Source organism: Siniperca chuatsi, linkage group LG21, assembly GCF_020085105.1.
Source record: "Siniperca chuatsi isolate FFG_IHB_CAS linkage group LG21, ASM2008510v1, whole genome shotgun sequence".
Taxonomy (NCBI): domain Eukaryota; kingdom Metazoa; phylum Chordata; class Actinopteri; order Centrarchiformes; family Sinipercidae; genus Siniperca; species Siniperca chuatsi.
Window position 1 is genome coordinate 10,832,876 of NC_058062.1, and position 14,986 is coordinate 10,847,861.

Sequence of the window (14,986 nt, forward strand, 5' to 3'; positions counted from 1 at the left end):
ACCGGAACCATCACAACTTTCAAAATAAAAGTAATGCGAGTGAGTATTTTGTATGGAACAGCAACTTTGAATGCAAATCATCCGAAATCCAGAGACAAAAACTTACAACAGGTGTATGCAGTTTTTACCCTGGTTTTACCATTAGGGCACATATTCAAACATAACTATAAATTAGTTACACCAGTAGAGCAGCTTAACCCAATTTGTTGAGGTAATTTGTATATAATAAGTGTTAGGCTACTGCCATAACCTTTCAGTTATGATGTGGCTTACTATCTATAGAAATACAGTGGCATCATGGCTGTAAATATATGGAATGTATGCATATATGTAAACACTGTAAAATAAACATGTTTATCAAACAAAGTGGTAGATGATGCGTGATATAATAATTTGCAGTTTTCAAATGTCATTTGTATTTTTGAGCTTACGTTTCTCAACAGGTTTACTTTGAAAGGCTCTACCAGAAGTAGGTTTTTCATATTCTGGCGTGCTTGATGCTGTTGCCTGGTGTAGATAACTTGGTGCTGCTGTGTGAGCGCTCACATACTGAAAGCAAGTGACGCGCGAATCGCTCACCTGGTGATATTTTCATTCTCTGTTTTGTGATTTTATCTGTTTTGTTTTTAGAATTTTTTTCTATTAATAATAAAGTAGAACTGGAGTTGAAGCAGGAAGTGAGCGCCAGCCATAAAATTCAATATCAGTTTCCATACTGGCTATAATTTGTGCTTTGGGAAATTGCGCACCGATTTGATATGGCAGAGGAGTGAGACGCCTTTGCCAAAATGCCTGTCAACTGGAATATAACTTTTTCACGGCGTTCCTATGGAATATAGTCCGATTTTGCACAGTCTATATGTTGTGCCATCATCCCACGTGAAAAACAAACTCTTTGTGTTCGGCATAATGCTGTCCCTTTGGGTGTATATGATTTATTGTTGTGTTGGCTACTGCTCAACTATGCCAAACCTGACGTACGGCTCGGTGAACAGGCACGAAAACGATGCAGAAGTTAACAATCAGGAGTCATTTCTCGGGGCGTCCAGGGACTTACTGAATAACGAAAACGATTTGGACAGCAGAGGAGAAGAGTGGGATGAAATTAGAGGCGAGACGAAGGCGTTGGATGATAATGCCATGTCAGGTTTCCTCAATGAGTCGGAAAGTAAAAAGTTGCCCCAGGCGATCATCATCGGAGTGAAGAAAGGAGGGACGCGGGCGCTGCTGGAGTTTCTGCGCCTGCATCCGCACATCAGAGCGGTGGGAGCTGAGCCGCACTTCTTCGACCGCAACTACGACAAGGGACTGGAGTGGTACAGGTATCACATTGATCTGTCATTTTAAAACATCAATCCAGAGAGACAAAGTCAACTGAGCTCTGCTATGCTTCATTTTTACATTCACACAAAGTGGGTTTCTGCTGTCGGCATTTACGTGCCTTGCTCAAGGGCATTTCATGTAGTTATGGAGGCTCTTTGGAAGCATATGTGGTTGACTCTGTTAAGTCCAGAATAAAACACACAACAAACTTAATTGTTCCTCGTCTGAAAAATGTATTTACAATTTTAGTAATTTGTCAATTCATGCAACTTTTATCTATTTTGTATCATATGATTTAACCATATAAAAAAAACCCCACAAGACATAGGCTGGAATATCTATGATATGCTAAATAGAAAGTAATTTTTAATTACTGTATACCATCTGGTTGTGACCACCAAAGCAAACAATTGTATCTGCATTTTAAATAAAGACTTTGATCCTTTAAAAGTCTATCCTCATTTAACTATTATAGCTACTATAGTGACAGTAATCAGAACAAAAGATGTGATAATCAGCTGTGAAATAAACTGATTCCAGGGAAGATAGCATGTGTGAAAGGTGATAAGATAAGATAATAAGAACAGAGAAAGTGAGAAAATAAAATTAAGGTACTGTGCAATGCAATTTAAGAAAATTATTTTTATGGACAAAAGCAAGTAACATAATCCTGCTGATAGAATGATTTTTTTTAAGGATTAAAAGATTTTGAAGTGAAGTTTGATATGTGCTTTGACTTCATATTAATTTATGTACATTTATAGAAGGATGGCTAACTGAAGGTGACTTTAAATTACACTATATTACTGTCTTTATTAAGCCGGAGACTAAAGATGTTAACAGTTTGTCATGTTGATTACCAACTTAAATCTATTGTTTAGGCCCGAGGTCACTGCAACAACAAAACATGAGTGAAGCATATGTAGGCTAATATTTAATATACTGTATATCTCTGAAAAACAGAGAATTCACAGTAAACAGTTACATTATAGGTATATTGTTATTGATAGAAAGGAAACTGAAACTCAGCCAATAAACCACTGCTGATAAGGTAAGTGCAACCTCAGGTGATAGCATTATGCAGAAAACCCTACAAACTGTTGATAAACCCATTATGAAAAGCAGGACCAGGCCATTTTAACATCTATATAGTGCATCTTACAGTTTTAACATCTGCAGGTGCAATCAAACGTCTAGGCTGTAGTACTCAAATAGGGCACATCACTATGTACCCACATTTCTGTATAGACTAAAACTTTCTGTTTGCACTGACATTTTAGGCAACTCTTCTCATTCACAAAGCACAATCAATTTTCCACTTGTTTGCGTGACCTTCACTCCTGGAATTTTTGGATCTAGACTTGCTGTGGGTTTCTGACAGGAAAGGGGCACCAGGTCGAAAACAATAAAGCAGAACTTCCATTTAGATTTGACCCGAATTCTGGATGCAGTTCAAAGAATCAGCCCTAGGTTTATGGTCAGGAGTTGGCAAGTTACATCATGCCATTATCCTTGAGCAGCCAGGAACGTGATTCAAGATTGTGAGTTCCAGGGTATTGTGGCACCAATTAGTTTTGATCTTTAATCGAAATAGACATCAGTGTCAAAGGCAGAGATCAGGGATTTGAGGGTGCCTTCAACATTGTGTAACATTTTTATTGAATTCTCTAACACGGCAGCTGTTGTCCTTGTACCATACCTCACTTCTCAAAATGCAAGCCCTTTACTATTGACTCAGCTGCACAATTACACAACTTGCTTAGTGGAAATAAATGACTAACACGCTTTATTCGTGGAAATTATTGATCTTTTATCTTTTGCCCGAATTGTTCCCAGAAATGGTTTGATATTGAATGCGTTACATCAGAGCAACCACATTGTTAATAAGAAATAATAAGAGATACTGCTGTTTCAAGTGTCCATTTGACTGAGCCGAGGGATTAACAGGCAATGTCAAAGGATCTACACACTGTTTCAAAGATGGCTACATAAAGCTACAATAGGGGAAGCGAAGCATTGTTCAAAGGACTTCTCGCTTAAGCTCCTTTAAGAATTTCCGGACAGGTTTAGGACATTTTTGGATGATCAGTCTGTGAAGAGTGGTCTTTTGTCCATCTCTACAAACTGAGCAAGAAGAACAAATTGAAATTGTCCTATGCTTGAAGATTTTTGACTTATTGCGCTAAGTCTTCCTGCTGTTCTTACAATCCACAAATGATGCACGAGTAGGCAGTGCAGGTTATGAATAAGTAATGTCTAAAAAGAAGAAGTTGTCATTAAAGATGAATAAAACAAAATGTTATGTAAGTGATAGCTAAAGAAGCAGCTGTATGTGATTGAGACATGCCAGCTACTTTTTCACAGTGGCAACTGCATACAAACAGCTAGTGGATGTGGGAAACGGTTTCATCTTGAGACATGTATAATGAAGGCTTCTTTTCCCAGAGAGGTGATCTGGCTAATTAAAACAACTTGGCTTGAGTTGTCACAGTGAGAGCACTGTGCCACAGTTTGACCCCATACAGCAGAGCGCCATGACATCGAGTCAACACATTAATGATCATTTAGTGGAGCTTAGAAAACCCCTCACCTGGCTTGGTGGTGGAGCACATCGTTGTTGGACAAATTCGTTTTTCCAACACTACCTACTTCCAACCTACTTGTCAACTTAATAAATTAGCATTTTTATATGATGTTATAGCTGTTTGGAACACCTTTTTGAAGCCTTTTAAAACCTTTCATCATGGAGTCCTGGCTTTATGCTCTTAGCTTATCTTTAAGACTTATTTCTGATCAAACAGGTGTTGATTTGTTTTCCCATTTGTTTCAATTCATTGCCTCCAGACTAATGGTGTGCAGTAGCTTGGGAAGGGTAATAGTCCACTGGGTGGGCTTATCAGCTCCTGTGGTGGCATTGAGTTGTGCCCACACCATTTATGTGCTGTGATTGGTGTGTCCATCCTGCTGGAGGTCTGCTGTGTCCATCCTGCCGGAGCCCCACATAGAGGAGAGGCCCCCGCACAGCAGGACACCAACCACAATACAACGCATTTTCACCCATAGGCAGAAAAAGAGAAGCAGGCAGACAATTGTACACGCTTACTCACACAGAGCACAGGAGGCAACTCGTTGGCTCCTCCTTTCTTTAATAACAGCATCATACCAACTTCCTCCCATATGTCTTATCTTGGCAGGTTAACTACTCATCTACTGAATGCATGCTCATATCAAGGTCTTTGGCGTTCCATACAGTAGATGTGAACTAATGGCTGAAATTGTGTTTTTCCTCTTGAGGCTCCATATATAGAACAATGAGCAGCCTTCTTACTAACTTACTTAGGGTGTCAGAGAAGACGGCCTAATCCTCCTCAGAGCCCCAGGGAAGCTTACTGCAGGCCAGTGGCAGATAGAGGGCAGTAAATTTAAAGTGAGTCTTTAGAAAGCTCAACAGTATTATGGAGCTCAATGAAAGGGGATGCTTGGAGAACCCCTGAGGTCTGCATTAACCCTGACAATAAAAGAGCAGACAATTAGTGTGAAACATGTTTTCTCTGCCTTCACTTTGTATGCAAATGTGCTCAGAAGGGTGAAAGTGCCCTTTGACGAAGCCCAGCAGGAGTTCATCAGAAAGAGCATTCATTGGAACCTGCCCAAGAAAAGACTCAAACACTATAAGCTTTTTAGCCAGAAAGTTGACTTTCAGAGATCTCTGTGTGGAAAGTTGCATTTCCCAAGAGTCAGTTCACTTGAGTCCACTGGTGGCATTTTGCTTACTCAACACTTTTAGCTCTTTGCAAGGACACAGGGGGATTGGTGTAAGTGAGAGAGCTCTCGATATAGGTATCCCCCAGTTTAAACTAATGTGTCAGCACACTGACAGGAAAAGACGGGGAAAACTGCATTGATAATGAGATGCTTCAAAGAAACAATTCACACATGCTAGCTGTTGCTTCTAACATTCCTAAAATATTTCCACAAACCATAAAACCTTGCACTTCAAAACTTCATGTCCTGCAAAAAGCAAACCAGACTCCATCAGATTTTTCCTTCCGATAGATAGAAAATAATGCTAGCATTCTAGAATAAGTCCACTAGATTGTCAATACTAGTAACGTGCACCTCCGCTCCCTATTCTGGAGATCGAAGATTTAATTTGCTGCAACAACCCACTGGGCTTTAGCTTGAGGCAATTTGTCAAACCACAGCACTTATTACAGCACTTTGGAAACACTGAAACAAAACAAGTTCACTCCATTATATCCCCTTGAGTTGTTGACTTCCTCATCTCACTCTTTTGTAGTATCTTCAGAGAAAATGTGTTGTTTCCTGCTTCTGTCTTTCTCTCTGCTGCAGAGACTCCCTGACAGCAAGTCAGAGCAACTTTAGAAAGCACCAATCTGCCTCAGCCATCTTTGTTTTGCTTCTTTGAAGTCTTGTTTGCTTTTGCTGATCCTCTCAGACCAGCATGCGTCTGTGGGGAATTACCTAATTGTACCAACCACTACATAAGTTGGAAACATACATTACATGCAAAGAATGGGTTTTCTTATCCTATTAAATGGAAACTCTAACATTATAACTGTGGATGTTCTGACAAAGTAAACGATGCCCATATTTACTGAAGTCATATATATGTATGTGTGTGTGTTTATTGTTTACAGTCAAGTATAAGCTGGTATTTAGCTGTCCCGATAGCACTGTTGACTCTCCCAGTTGCAGTTGACCAATATTAGTCGATTAGTATCAATACAGAAAAAAGTATTTTTGCTCTTTACTAATATATACACATGACATTGTTGCTCATATTAGTATCAGAATATAGAAAACAATGTAATAATAACAGCATTATTTCTGACATATTATTTTGTTTTGCCATATAAAACCATGTTTGGTTTCACAAACACATAAGCTATAGTCACCTGCTCTCTCGTTTCTCTTGGCTGAGGCTGTTTCTTTCACTTTTTCTCTGAAGGCAATTTATGTTCCTTTGTTCATTCAGAATTTCTCCACCACTTCATTCCAAGAAACTGTACTGAGGCTCCCTTGATTTTATAGGTTAGTGTTGTTGGCCTTGTTCAACCAAGTCTTTATTATCACTGGTATAGTAGTTGCTTTAGCTGTTGGCTAGTGTCTTTCAGCTTGTCACACACATTCAGAAGTTTCTTTGTACTTTGTGGTATTCTTGCTAGATGGGTCATTTTTTGAGTTAATAGTGCTGCTTGTTAAAAGAGTACTGTTTTAGCATTGCACTCCTATGACACCAGCAGAGCTACAGATTCTACAGAGTCTTTTTTATTATTTTTCCTTGTCAAAACCTGGCACCTACGTAACCCAAAATTCAACGCACCTATCTGATAATTTGGTCTAGCCGCTAGTCTGAAGCAGAGATGACGAGCAGGCTACAGAGGTCATGTAACCTCACTTCTTTCTAACTCCACACCCACAGATTTTTTTCATTTTCAAACTTGTTGTCTTAATCCCCAAGTGACGGTGACTCAAGTGACATCGTTTGAGGACATTTATCTGATTTCGTGCAGCTCCCTCTGGAGTAACAAAACATTTTAAATATCTGTGAACAGATCTTGATGTGTAATCGTGTTGATGATTCCCTTGTAAGTTCCTGATCAGGGTAACTATAAATAACCTGCATTTTTGTTGGTTGTTTCTTTTATTTTATCTTTAAAGTCAGAGTCACACCTGCTGATTAGTCCCTCTGAGCTGTCACCCAAAACAGAATGAGACAAAAACAACCTGTTCACACTGAAACACACTGTACTCGACTCACTCGATTTTGTTGGCTCTATTTGGCAAAGTATCTCCAAGGTTTCTCTGAATATAGGTATTTGTTAACACAGTATTGAAAGCAGTAGCTACAAACCATACATCCATACATACTGATATTGATTTTATCATGCATTACTGATTCTGATGACTGTTCAATTACTTTCACAAAGATTGTAAAAACATCCAATGTGACTGTTTTAGCATTGTTGGTTTATGTTTCTCCAGCAACACCACCCTGATAAAAAGTGCCTGCTGGTTCTATTAACAACCGACTGTCAGAATTGTTAAGCGTTAATGCAAGGCTGACAGTTGTGTGAGGGAAGCCAGAATGGCTGTTCCTCCCCCTTCTCCTTCTCCTCGCTTCAAACTGGGCCTGTCTCCATCAGACAACCAGGTGGCCTTGAGTTCTGCATACTGACAGTAATAATGGAGGATGGGAAAAAGGCATTGTTCAGGAATGCTGTTGAGATACTGAATGCTATTTAATGTCATATAAGAAGGTCCTGAGTGTAAAGTGTGATGACGATGACTTTCACACACATGATAAGATGGGCTGCATTGTCCAAAGGGCACCTTCCCTAAAGATGCTTTCCTCTTTGATTTCTGTCTTGAACTCATCTCACTGTATATTGGTCTGATTATTATAAGTGGCTGCATACCACCACCTCTCATCCTGTCTTTGAGAAGAGGAATGATTCCCACAGTAGCTCAACCCCTCTCAGAGCCGCAGTGTAAGATTAGAGCCCATCATGACATTAGATAATGCTGAAGGGTTTTTTTCTGGAGCAGTCCCTTGTCACAGTGGTCTGAAAAGCTGAAATATAGATGCCAATTAGAGTCAGTCAAGCAGAATACTGCAGGATACAAAAAAGTCTTGTTGGAGTTTGCCGCATCCTACTTGTTCCTTACTTTGGTGAGCCCATTTCTGAGGGCATCATCCACCAGCCGAACACAAAGCAGCACGCAGCAACATTGTAAATTCCTACCTTTGAACCTGCTTCCTGATAGGAGAAACTGTAAACAAGGCACCGGCTTTCCCCAGCAGCCAGTTTAATGGACACACCTGACTGCCCAGCAGACAAAACACAGGAAAATTACACAACACACCACTGCTGGATTAATATCTGTCTGTAGGTTGATATATATTGTGCCACTGCTGCAGGAAAATGCAGACACAGAATCTAAAAGTGGACTGTGACTTAAAATTTAGACTTAGGCTTCTGGGTCAGGGAGGTCAACCCATGCAGTCTCTTTCCTTCCAACAGTGCACCTGATTCCATCTAATGCTCTCTTTACTCCTTCCTCTCTTGCTTTATCTCATTCTCTTAACAGTCTTTCTCTCTGCCTCTCTCTGTTATCCTCTCAGCCCCATCGTTCTACTGCAAGCTTAACAGGACAGGTTAGAGGGCAGAGGATGTTTATGTGTATGCGCAAGCATCAATATAGATTTATTTTTAGTGCACCAATTATAGGTAGAAACTCTTCAAAGCTTAGACTCCTTGCTTTACGACTTTGAAAATACATTTACAGCCCACTTAGAAGTTACAATTTTAGAGTAAAGCAGTGTTTTTAGCTTTATGAAGTCAAATAGAAACATGCAGAATTCATGAAGGGGCAAAAGTGAGCACGCTGTGGCTCCATTCTAGAGAGACGACTATTTATTTTATTGTCTTGAAGCTGAATGATGATGCCTTTGCATGGCTGATTGATAGATGAAGATGCACTGAAACCTACTGGTTCCAGGCGACATTGTTTATTAAGCAGAACAAATTGTGAAAGCTTGCTACATCTGCCCCCCTAAGGCAACTCTCTCACTCCACGCTCAGTCAGATGATGTTCCCCTGCTCTATCTCTGCTAAGATGAATAATGCATGTACCTCTCACACAGATTGTTTTGCTCAGAGACTAAGTGGAAAGTTTGATTGGTAGTAAGTTTTTGTGTCCCTTGGGGCCCCAAGAAAGGCCTACAGCGGTCTGCTTGTGTGTATCCAAGAGATGCAGAAGATAATTGTAAGGGCTTCTGATAGAGTAGTTTGTGTCTCTCATACCTATTACCTCGTTCTCAGCGAGAGAAAAGTGGAATAAATGTGTAAGACCTTGGGGCCTCCATAGAAAGGTAGGACAGACCAGGTGACATTGGGTGATAAAATTGCATAAGAAAGAACCATTTTGTGTTTGTATGGCACTAATGAGGTATGGGTGATGCCTACTTTTTCCCATAATCACTAAAGCATTTTCCCCGTGCTCTGCACAGCAAAATCTTGCAGACCATTTTCTGCTTGTTTCCACCACATAAATTCATAAGATGAAAGCTGCTGGGTTTGGAGATGGATATTGAAGCTGCTTGTGCATGTACTAACAGATGGTTGGAAATTATTGTAATCACTTTAATGACAGCTCCTCTGCTTTACCGTGGTTCGATTTAGATCTGAACTGTTCACACTCAAAAAATGAGAATATTACCACATACTGTAATATATGAAGATTTACATTTTGACTGACTTAAACCAACATGAGGCATGTTAGGGGCTGATGCTTATGAACACATGACATCACATCATGGCTTATATTTATTTCCATCCTCACATATAGCAGATAGCTGCACACTGCTCTTGCATTCCAGACATTTGTTGAACCAGTATGATATATCAAACTCTGATCAGGGACTGCAGGGACCAAGATGTTAGTTTGATTTAGTTAATAAATAAATCTCTTGAATGCAAGAGCAGACTGTGTGAATCTCCTTTTCTGCTACTATGTGGGACTAGAAAACATATAAGCCATGAAATGATGTTGTGTTCTCACGCATCAGTCTCCAAGAGGATATTGAGCTCCTCTCCAATGCACCTACATTAGAAATACTGGATGTACAAGTATTTTTACACATATACTGTAACAGACAGTTACATGTATTATTCATAGTGGGGAAGTGTTCACAGCTAGTGAAGAGTTTATAATTGTATTTAACTGGGTTTATACTGTAAGTAGGTTAATGCACAAACACCACAAACACGCAAACATGCAAATACAATACTCCTGCAATAAATGCTACCAATTGTGAAGTTTAAAATGTATTTTGGTGACACTGTAAGAGAAGAGTGGATTCAACTCTTGTATTTCTCGAGTCTGTCGTCTGTGGTGTTGATGAATTGGATTACATTGTACATTGTTACATTCTTGGGGTGAATTTGTATATAAGATGTAGTTTTATGCAACATAACATCAAACCGCACCCATAAAATATTGCATAGAGTGGAGTGAACACGGCTCTGACACGGTCTCACAAAATGTAACTATGTTGGGTTGCATTCAACTGTACAGGAGTTTGTGTTATTGTATCCATCACTTGTGTTTCTTCATGGATTAACTACTTAACATTGACTCTCATCGTTATGGCCATGTATCTCTCTCCAGAGACAAGCCAGCCACCCAGCCAGCCAACAAGGCAGTCAACCAGCCTCTAATGCTCTAGCATGTTTGGCTTAGCCCTAATCCCCCTTGGCTCACTTTAGCCGTTATCCAGTCAGGGCTGCAGTTAACAGGCTATATTATGATCAACCAGAGCCATCCAGGGTCAAGAAGAATATGCAGTTATGGGAATAGACAGCTCCCAAGCTTTGCATTTTCTCCTAAGGAATGCAAGGCTTCTCCAAATCTTCACATTTTGCAAAAAAACAACAACTGACAAATATGAGGAGAAAGGTGCAGTCATAGTCATCTGTCTCAGCATGACATTAAGAATAATAATACAGCCTATTCACAGTTAAACTATCCTTTGTATAATGTAATGAGGGTGTGGAATATTTCAATGTGAAGAATGTGGTGTTTGAAAGAGGATTGAGGTATTAAAGCAGATTAAATGCAGCAGCAGGAGATGATTGTCTTCCTTTCGGGTTTGTATTTAGAAAATGTCATGAACTGTGTATTGTGTTCACACGCAATCACAGATGATTGATAGGACTCCTGCTCTACCTACCAGTTCCTGTCACTTTGGGTACACTCGCAGACTGTTAATGTTGCTCATGATGTCTACAATGTCTTGCCTGACAGCACTTCAAACCTGCCATGGAGCTACTGTGTCATTGTTAATCTCACCTTCCTGTATGGGAGCTTTTGAAAGTTGTTTAAAAAGATGAATAGAATATACAATGGCACAAAGCTGTTTTTTATGGCAAATGTAAATCAGTGTGTTTGTCTCCTTTGCAGGGAATTGATGCCCAAGTCATCAGAGGGCCAGCTGACCATGGAGAAAACCCCAAGCTATTATGTCACCAAGGAAGTCCCTGCTCGAATCTACTCCATGTCTAAAGACACAAAGCTGATTGTAGTCGTCCGGGATCCTGTCACCCGGGCCATCTCAGACTACACCCAGACTCGCTCCAAGAAGCCGGACATCCCCTCTTTCGAGAGCCTGACCTTTAAAAACATGTCAGTGGGTCTGATTGACACCACATGGAGCGCCGTTCAAATTGGCATGTATGCTAAACACCTTGAGCGCTGGCTCCAGTACTTCCCTATGGAGCAGCTGCTGTTTGTTAGTGGAGAGCATCTGATTAGCGACCCTGCAGGTGAGATGGCTCGTGTCCAGGACTTTCTTGGGCTCAGGAGGGTTGTCACGGAGAAGTATTTCCACTTTAACCCAGCAAAGGGCTTCCCCTGCCTTAAGAGACCCGAGGGGAACAGCAAGCCACACTGCTTGGGCAAAACCAAAGGCAGGACCCATCCTAATATTGACCCAGAGGTGGTGCAGAGGCTAAGGGACTTTTATAAACCCTTTAATAGCAAGTTTTACCAGATGACTGGTCATAACTTTGGCTGGGACTGAGAGGAAAACTATGACGACAGACTCATGCTGGTCCCTTGTCTGTGTTTTTTTTAAATAATTTTATCACTCTGAAGATATTGTTATACAGTGTATGTACAGTATTTGGTGGATGTGTAAAAAGTTCAAAAGTCTATTTTATGATAATTTATTGTTATGATATTAACTCACTAAGCTGCCTAACCAGGTTTATTCATGATCCACCACACACTTTATGTTCCAGTTTTAATTCTCATTAAGTACATGAACATTTTTCTAAAAGCACAATGTTTTTACGGGTATTATGAGCAGTTTCAGTATCCTTTTTTTTTCACCAGGACGTTTTTTTGGCTTCATTTGGATAAACTTTTGCTTCATCTTAAGCTGAATTAGATCCAACTTTACAAACAACTGGTAATATCCCCTTAACATTTGCCTGACCCTTAGATGTCTGTGGACCCACTTAGTCAGGTCGATACAGGCCTCAGCTGATCCAGTGCCACTTGCCAGGTGGATCAATACAATAATAGCTCCTCATCATGTCAATTAGACTTGAGTGATGGCACTGCCTTGATCTCTCGAGCAACGTAATAAAACATGGATCCATTAATGGTAATACGTTTATGGTTGACCTTTGAGCCAACTTCAAGTTAATATAATAGTATAAATTTCCACTACAATATTTTGACTTAACCACTATTTATATTGTTTCTACAAAAGAATATTGATTAGGATCCAATAGAGGGTCTTGTCATGATACTTTTGGGATGTTTTTATCTGTTTTCCAAAAACATGCTTCAAAATGCCTAATCATTTATTTCTTTTTCTAAAAAGAAAATTATTCATATGGCTTAATCCCATTTGTTGATCTGTACTGAAATGGCTCGCATGGATCATCCTGTACAGCTTATTTTATTTTATTTTTATTTTTTTTTACCACAGGTGATACTAGATATGTTAATGATGCCCATGATACATCAACTGATGAAAATAAGCATTTCTCTAAATCTTTGTAGTTTACTTTCAGTGAGAGCTGAAGAGATATAAAAATAAACCTACATTGGGCCACAATTCCTCATTTGAATTTCATGTATGGTTGAGTTTTATTCAGCCTTTATAAACATACAATTGTCAGCATTTTAACATACGTCATTCCACAATGATGTACTGCTACCCCATAGCTGTTGAGGCACTATTTTGCTGTATGCATTGCTTTACAAACATGGAAATGAAGCAGGTTTGTCTGAGAAGATAATTAAAAGGTGCAGTCATGTAAGTTTTATGAAGTAAGAAATAAATATGTTTTACCAAAATCATTAATGGTCTCTCATCTTTAGCTTTACTATATAAAAAATATTTTACTGTATTTACTATATTGTTTTAGAAATACACTGACTGGTTTATGTCATTGTTTTACTTGCTTAAAATGCTGAACTTGCGTTACTCTTGCACTAATGCACCAACCCCACCTTATCTGTATAGATTTCTGGATCCCTGCAGGCAAAGGTGTACAGCTGTGTCTAATTCACCATCTTGCACATTATTGCGCTAACGGGCTAATTAGCGCAGTGCTGCTACTTCTAGCTGTCTCAGCCCCCTGCTGCCACCAATGAGAGGGTTTTGTTGCCATGACCCCCACAAATGCATAACAAAGTGTCAGGTTTCTAATCTGAAGAGAAGTGACATATAAAAAAACACTGGCATTCCTTTATGTCCCTGGGTTAACACTTCTCATTTCACAATATGAAGTGAGGTCAGGTTTCAAGCCACTGTTTAAATGTGTTCATGTGGATGTTATGCCATGACCTGAAGCAGAAGTAATCTTTGAAGAACTTATTATGCTGCTGATGAGACAATATTCAGTCGCAGAATTACAGTCTGTTGCACAGAATTGGTTTAATTCCAGAAACATTTAGTATCTTATGTCAATACATTGGCATATTCTGTCATATTTGGCACCACAGGTTGTCTGTGCACTTGCCTCAAGCAACTTGTCCCATCCGTCATGCAGCACAGCTAACCACAGAGCAAAAGGTTAAGGTTCCAGCCAGATATGAATCACCCCACTCTATTAACGAACAACCTTTATTTAACTCTCCAGCAAAACACCCTCATTTACCTGGGGCTGCTTGAGGTGATGAAACCAGTCTCCCTGGTGGCAGGCTAGCAGTCAGATCACTCAGGAAGCAGCTCCCTTTGCAATTACAGGGATAGAGGAGGGGTGCTGTAATTGCTAGGCTCCCAACTGGGGAATTGCTGTTAGCACACATCCCTCCAGGCTGTTGTAAGGGAGGCTGCTGTTGTTTGAAGGTTAGAAAGACAAAGAAAATAGACACCTGGCAGCCCTGAGCATCAAGTAACTTCACACATCTACTTGGCAGCTACCACTGTGGAATAGAATCAGAGCTGCTGAATAAAAGTGAAACTAAATAAAACATCATACAACAACAGACTGTTGGGTTTAGATAACAAATGTACAGACATTTGAAGATTAGGTGCTGGCAGTAGAATGAACTGTAGCCTCATTATAATGTTAATGAAAAACTTTGTTTTCTGCCAAAATGTCAGTCATGCAAGAAGTGAGTTAAACATGTTTGGTCTGTGGCTATAGAAATGATTGCAAGTAATTCATCCACTCTACATTTGGCTTGATTGTGAGCAGAGTAGGAATCAGGAATTTTTCCAAAATCACCCTGTGAAGTTAATAATTTAGCCTTTATGTGACATTAGCAATAGATGCAACAACTGAGAGAGAGAGAGAGAGAGAGAGAGAGAGAGAGAGAGAGAATTAGGCAGATACCCACTGATAATTAACATTCAAAAGAGAGCGCTCAAATTTTATAATCACCTTAAATCCAGACTCCTAGACACTCTCCATTCCAAAACCCTCCAAACCCGAGAGCTGAGCCCAGAAAAGAGTCCCAGTTGGTGCTGAAACTAACTGCCCCCTCTCAGACACACTCTGACACAACCACACTGCTTTACAAACACCAATCAGAGTAAACCAAATTATAACATCATCTAAAGAAACCTATTTGGAACATTGGAAAAAAAAACTAAAGGCCAACGTAGATCAGA

At 39.8% G+C, this 14,986-nt stretch overlaps 1 protein-coding gene across 1 annotated transcript; it reads left to right on the forward strand.

The window, feature by feature from the left end:
• Nucleotides 1–543: 543 nt before the first annotated feature.
• hs3st3b1a (heparan sulfate (glucosamine) 3-O-sulfotransferase 3B1a) lies at nucleotides 544–13,224 on the forward strand. Its single transcript, XM_044181924.1, has 2 exons — nucleotides 544–1,322; nucleotides 11,314–13,224. The coding sequence occupies exons 1-2, from the start codon at nucleotides 829–831 to the stop codon at nucleotides 11,930–11,932; spliced, it is 1,113 nt and encodes a 370-aa protein (XP_044037859.1). The 5' UTR covers nucleotides 544–828; the 3' UTR covers nucleotides 11,933–13,224.
• The last annotated feature ends 1,762 nt before the right edge of the window (nucleotides 13,225–14,986 follow it).

Bases quoted from the DNA above. Each gene is read 5' to 3' on its own strand.
- hs3st3b1a (XM_044181924.1), top strand. From the start codon at position 829: ATGGAATATAGTCCGATTTTGCACAGTCTATATGTTGTGCCATCATCC. The intron at 1,323-11,313 runs GTATCACATTGA...TCTCCTTTGCAG, and splicing joins AAGGGACTGGAGTGGTACAG to GGAATTGATGCCCAAGTCAT.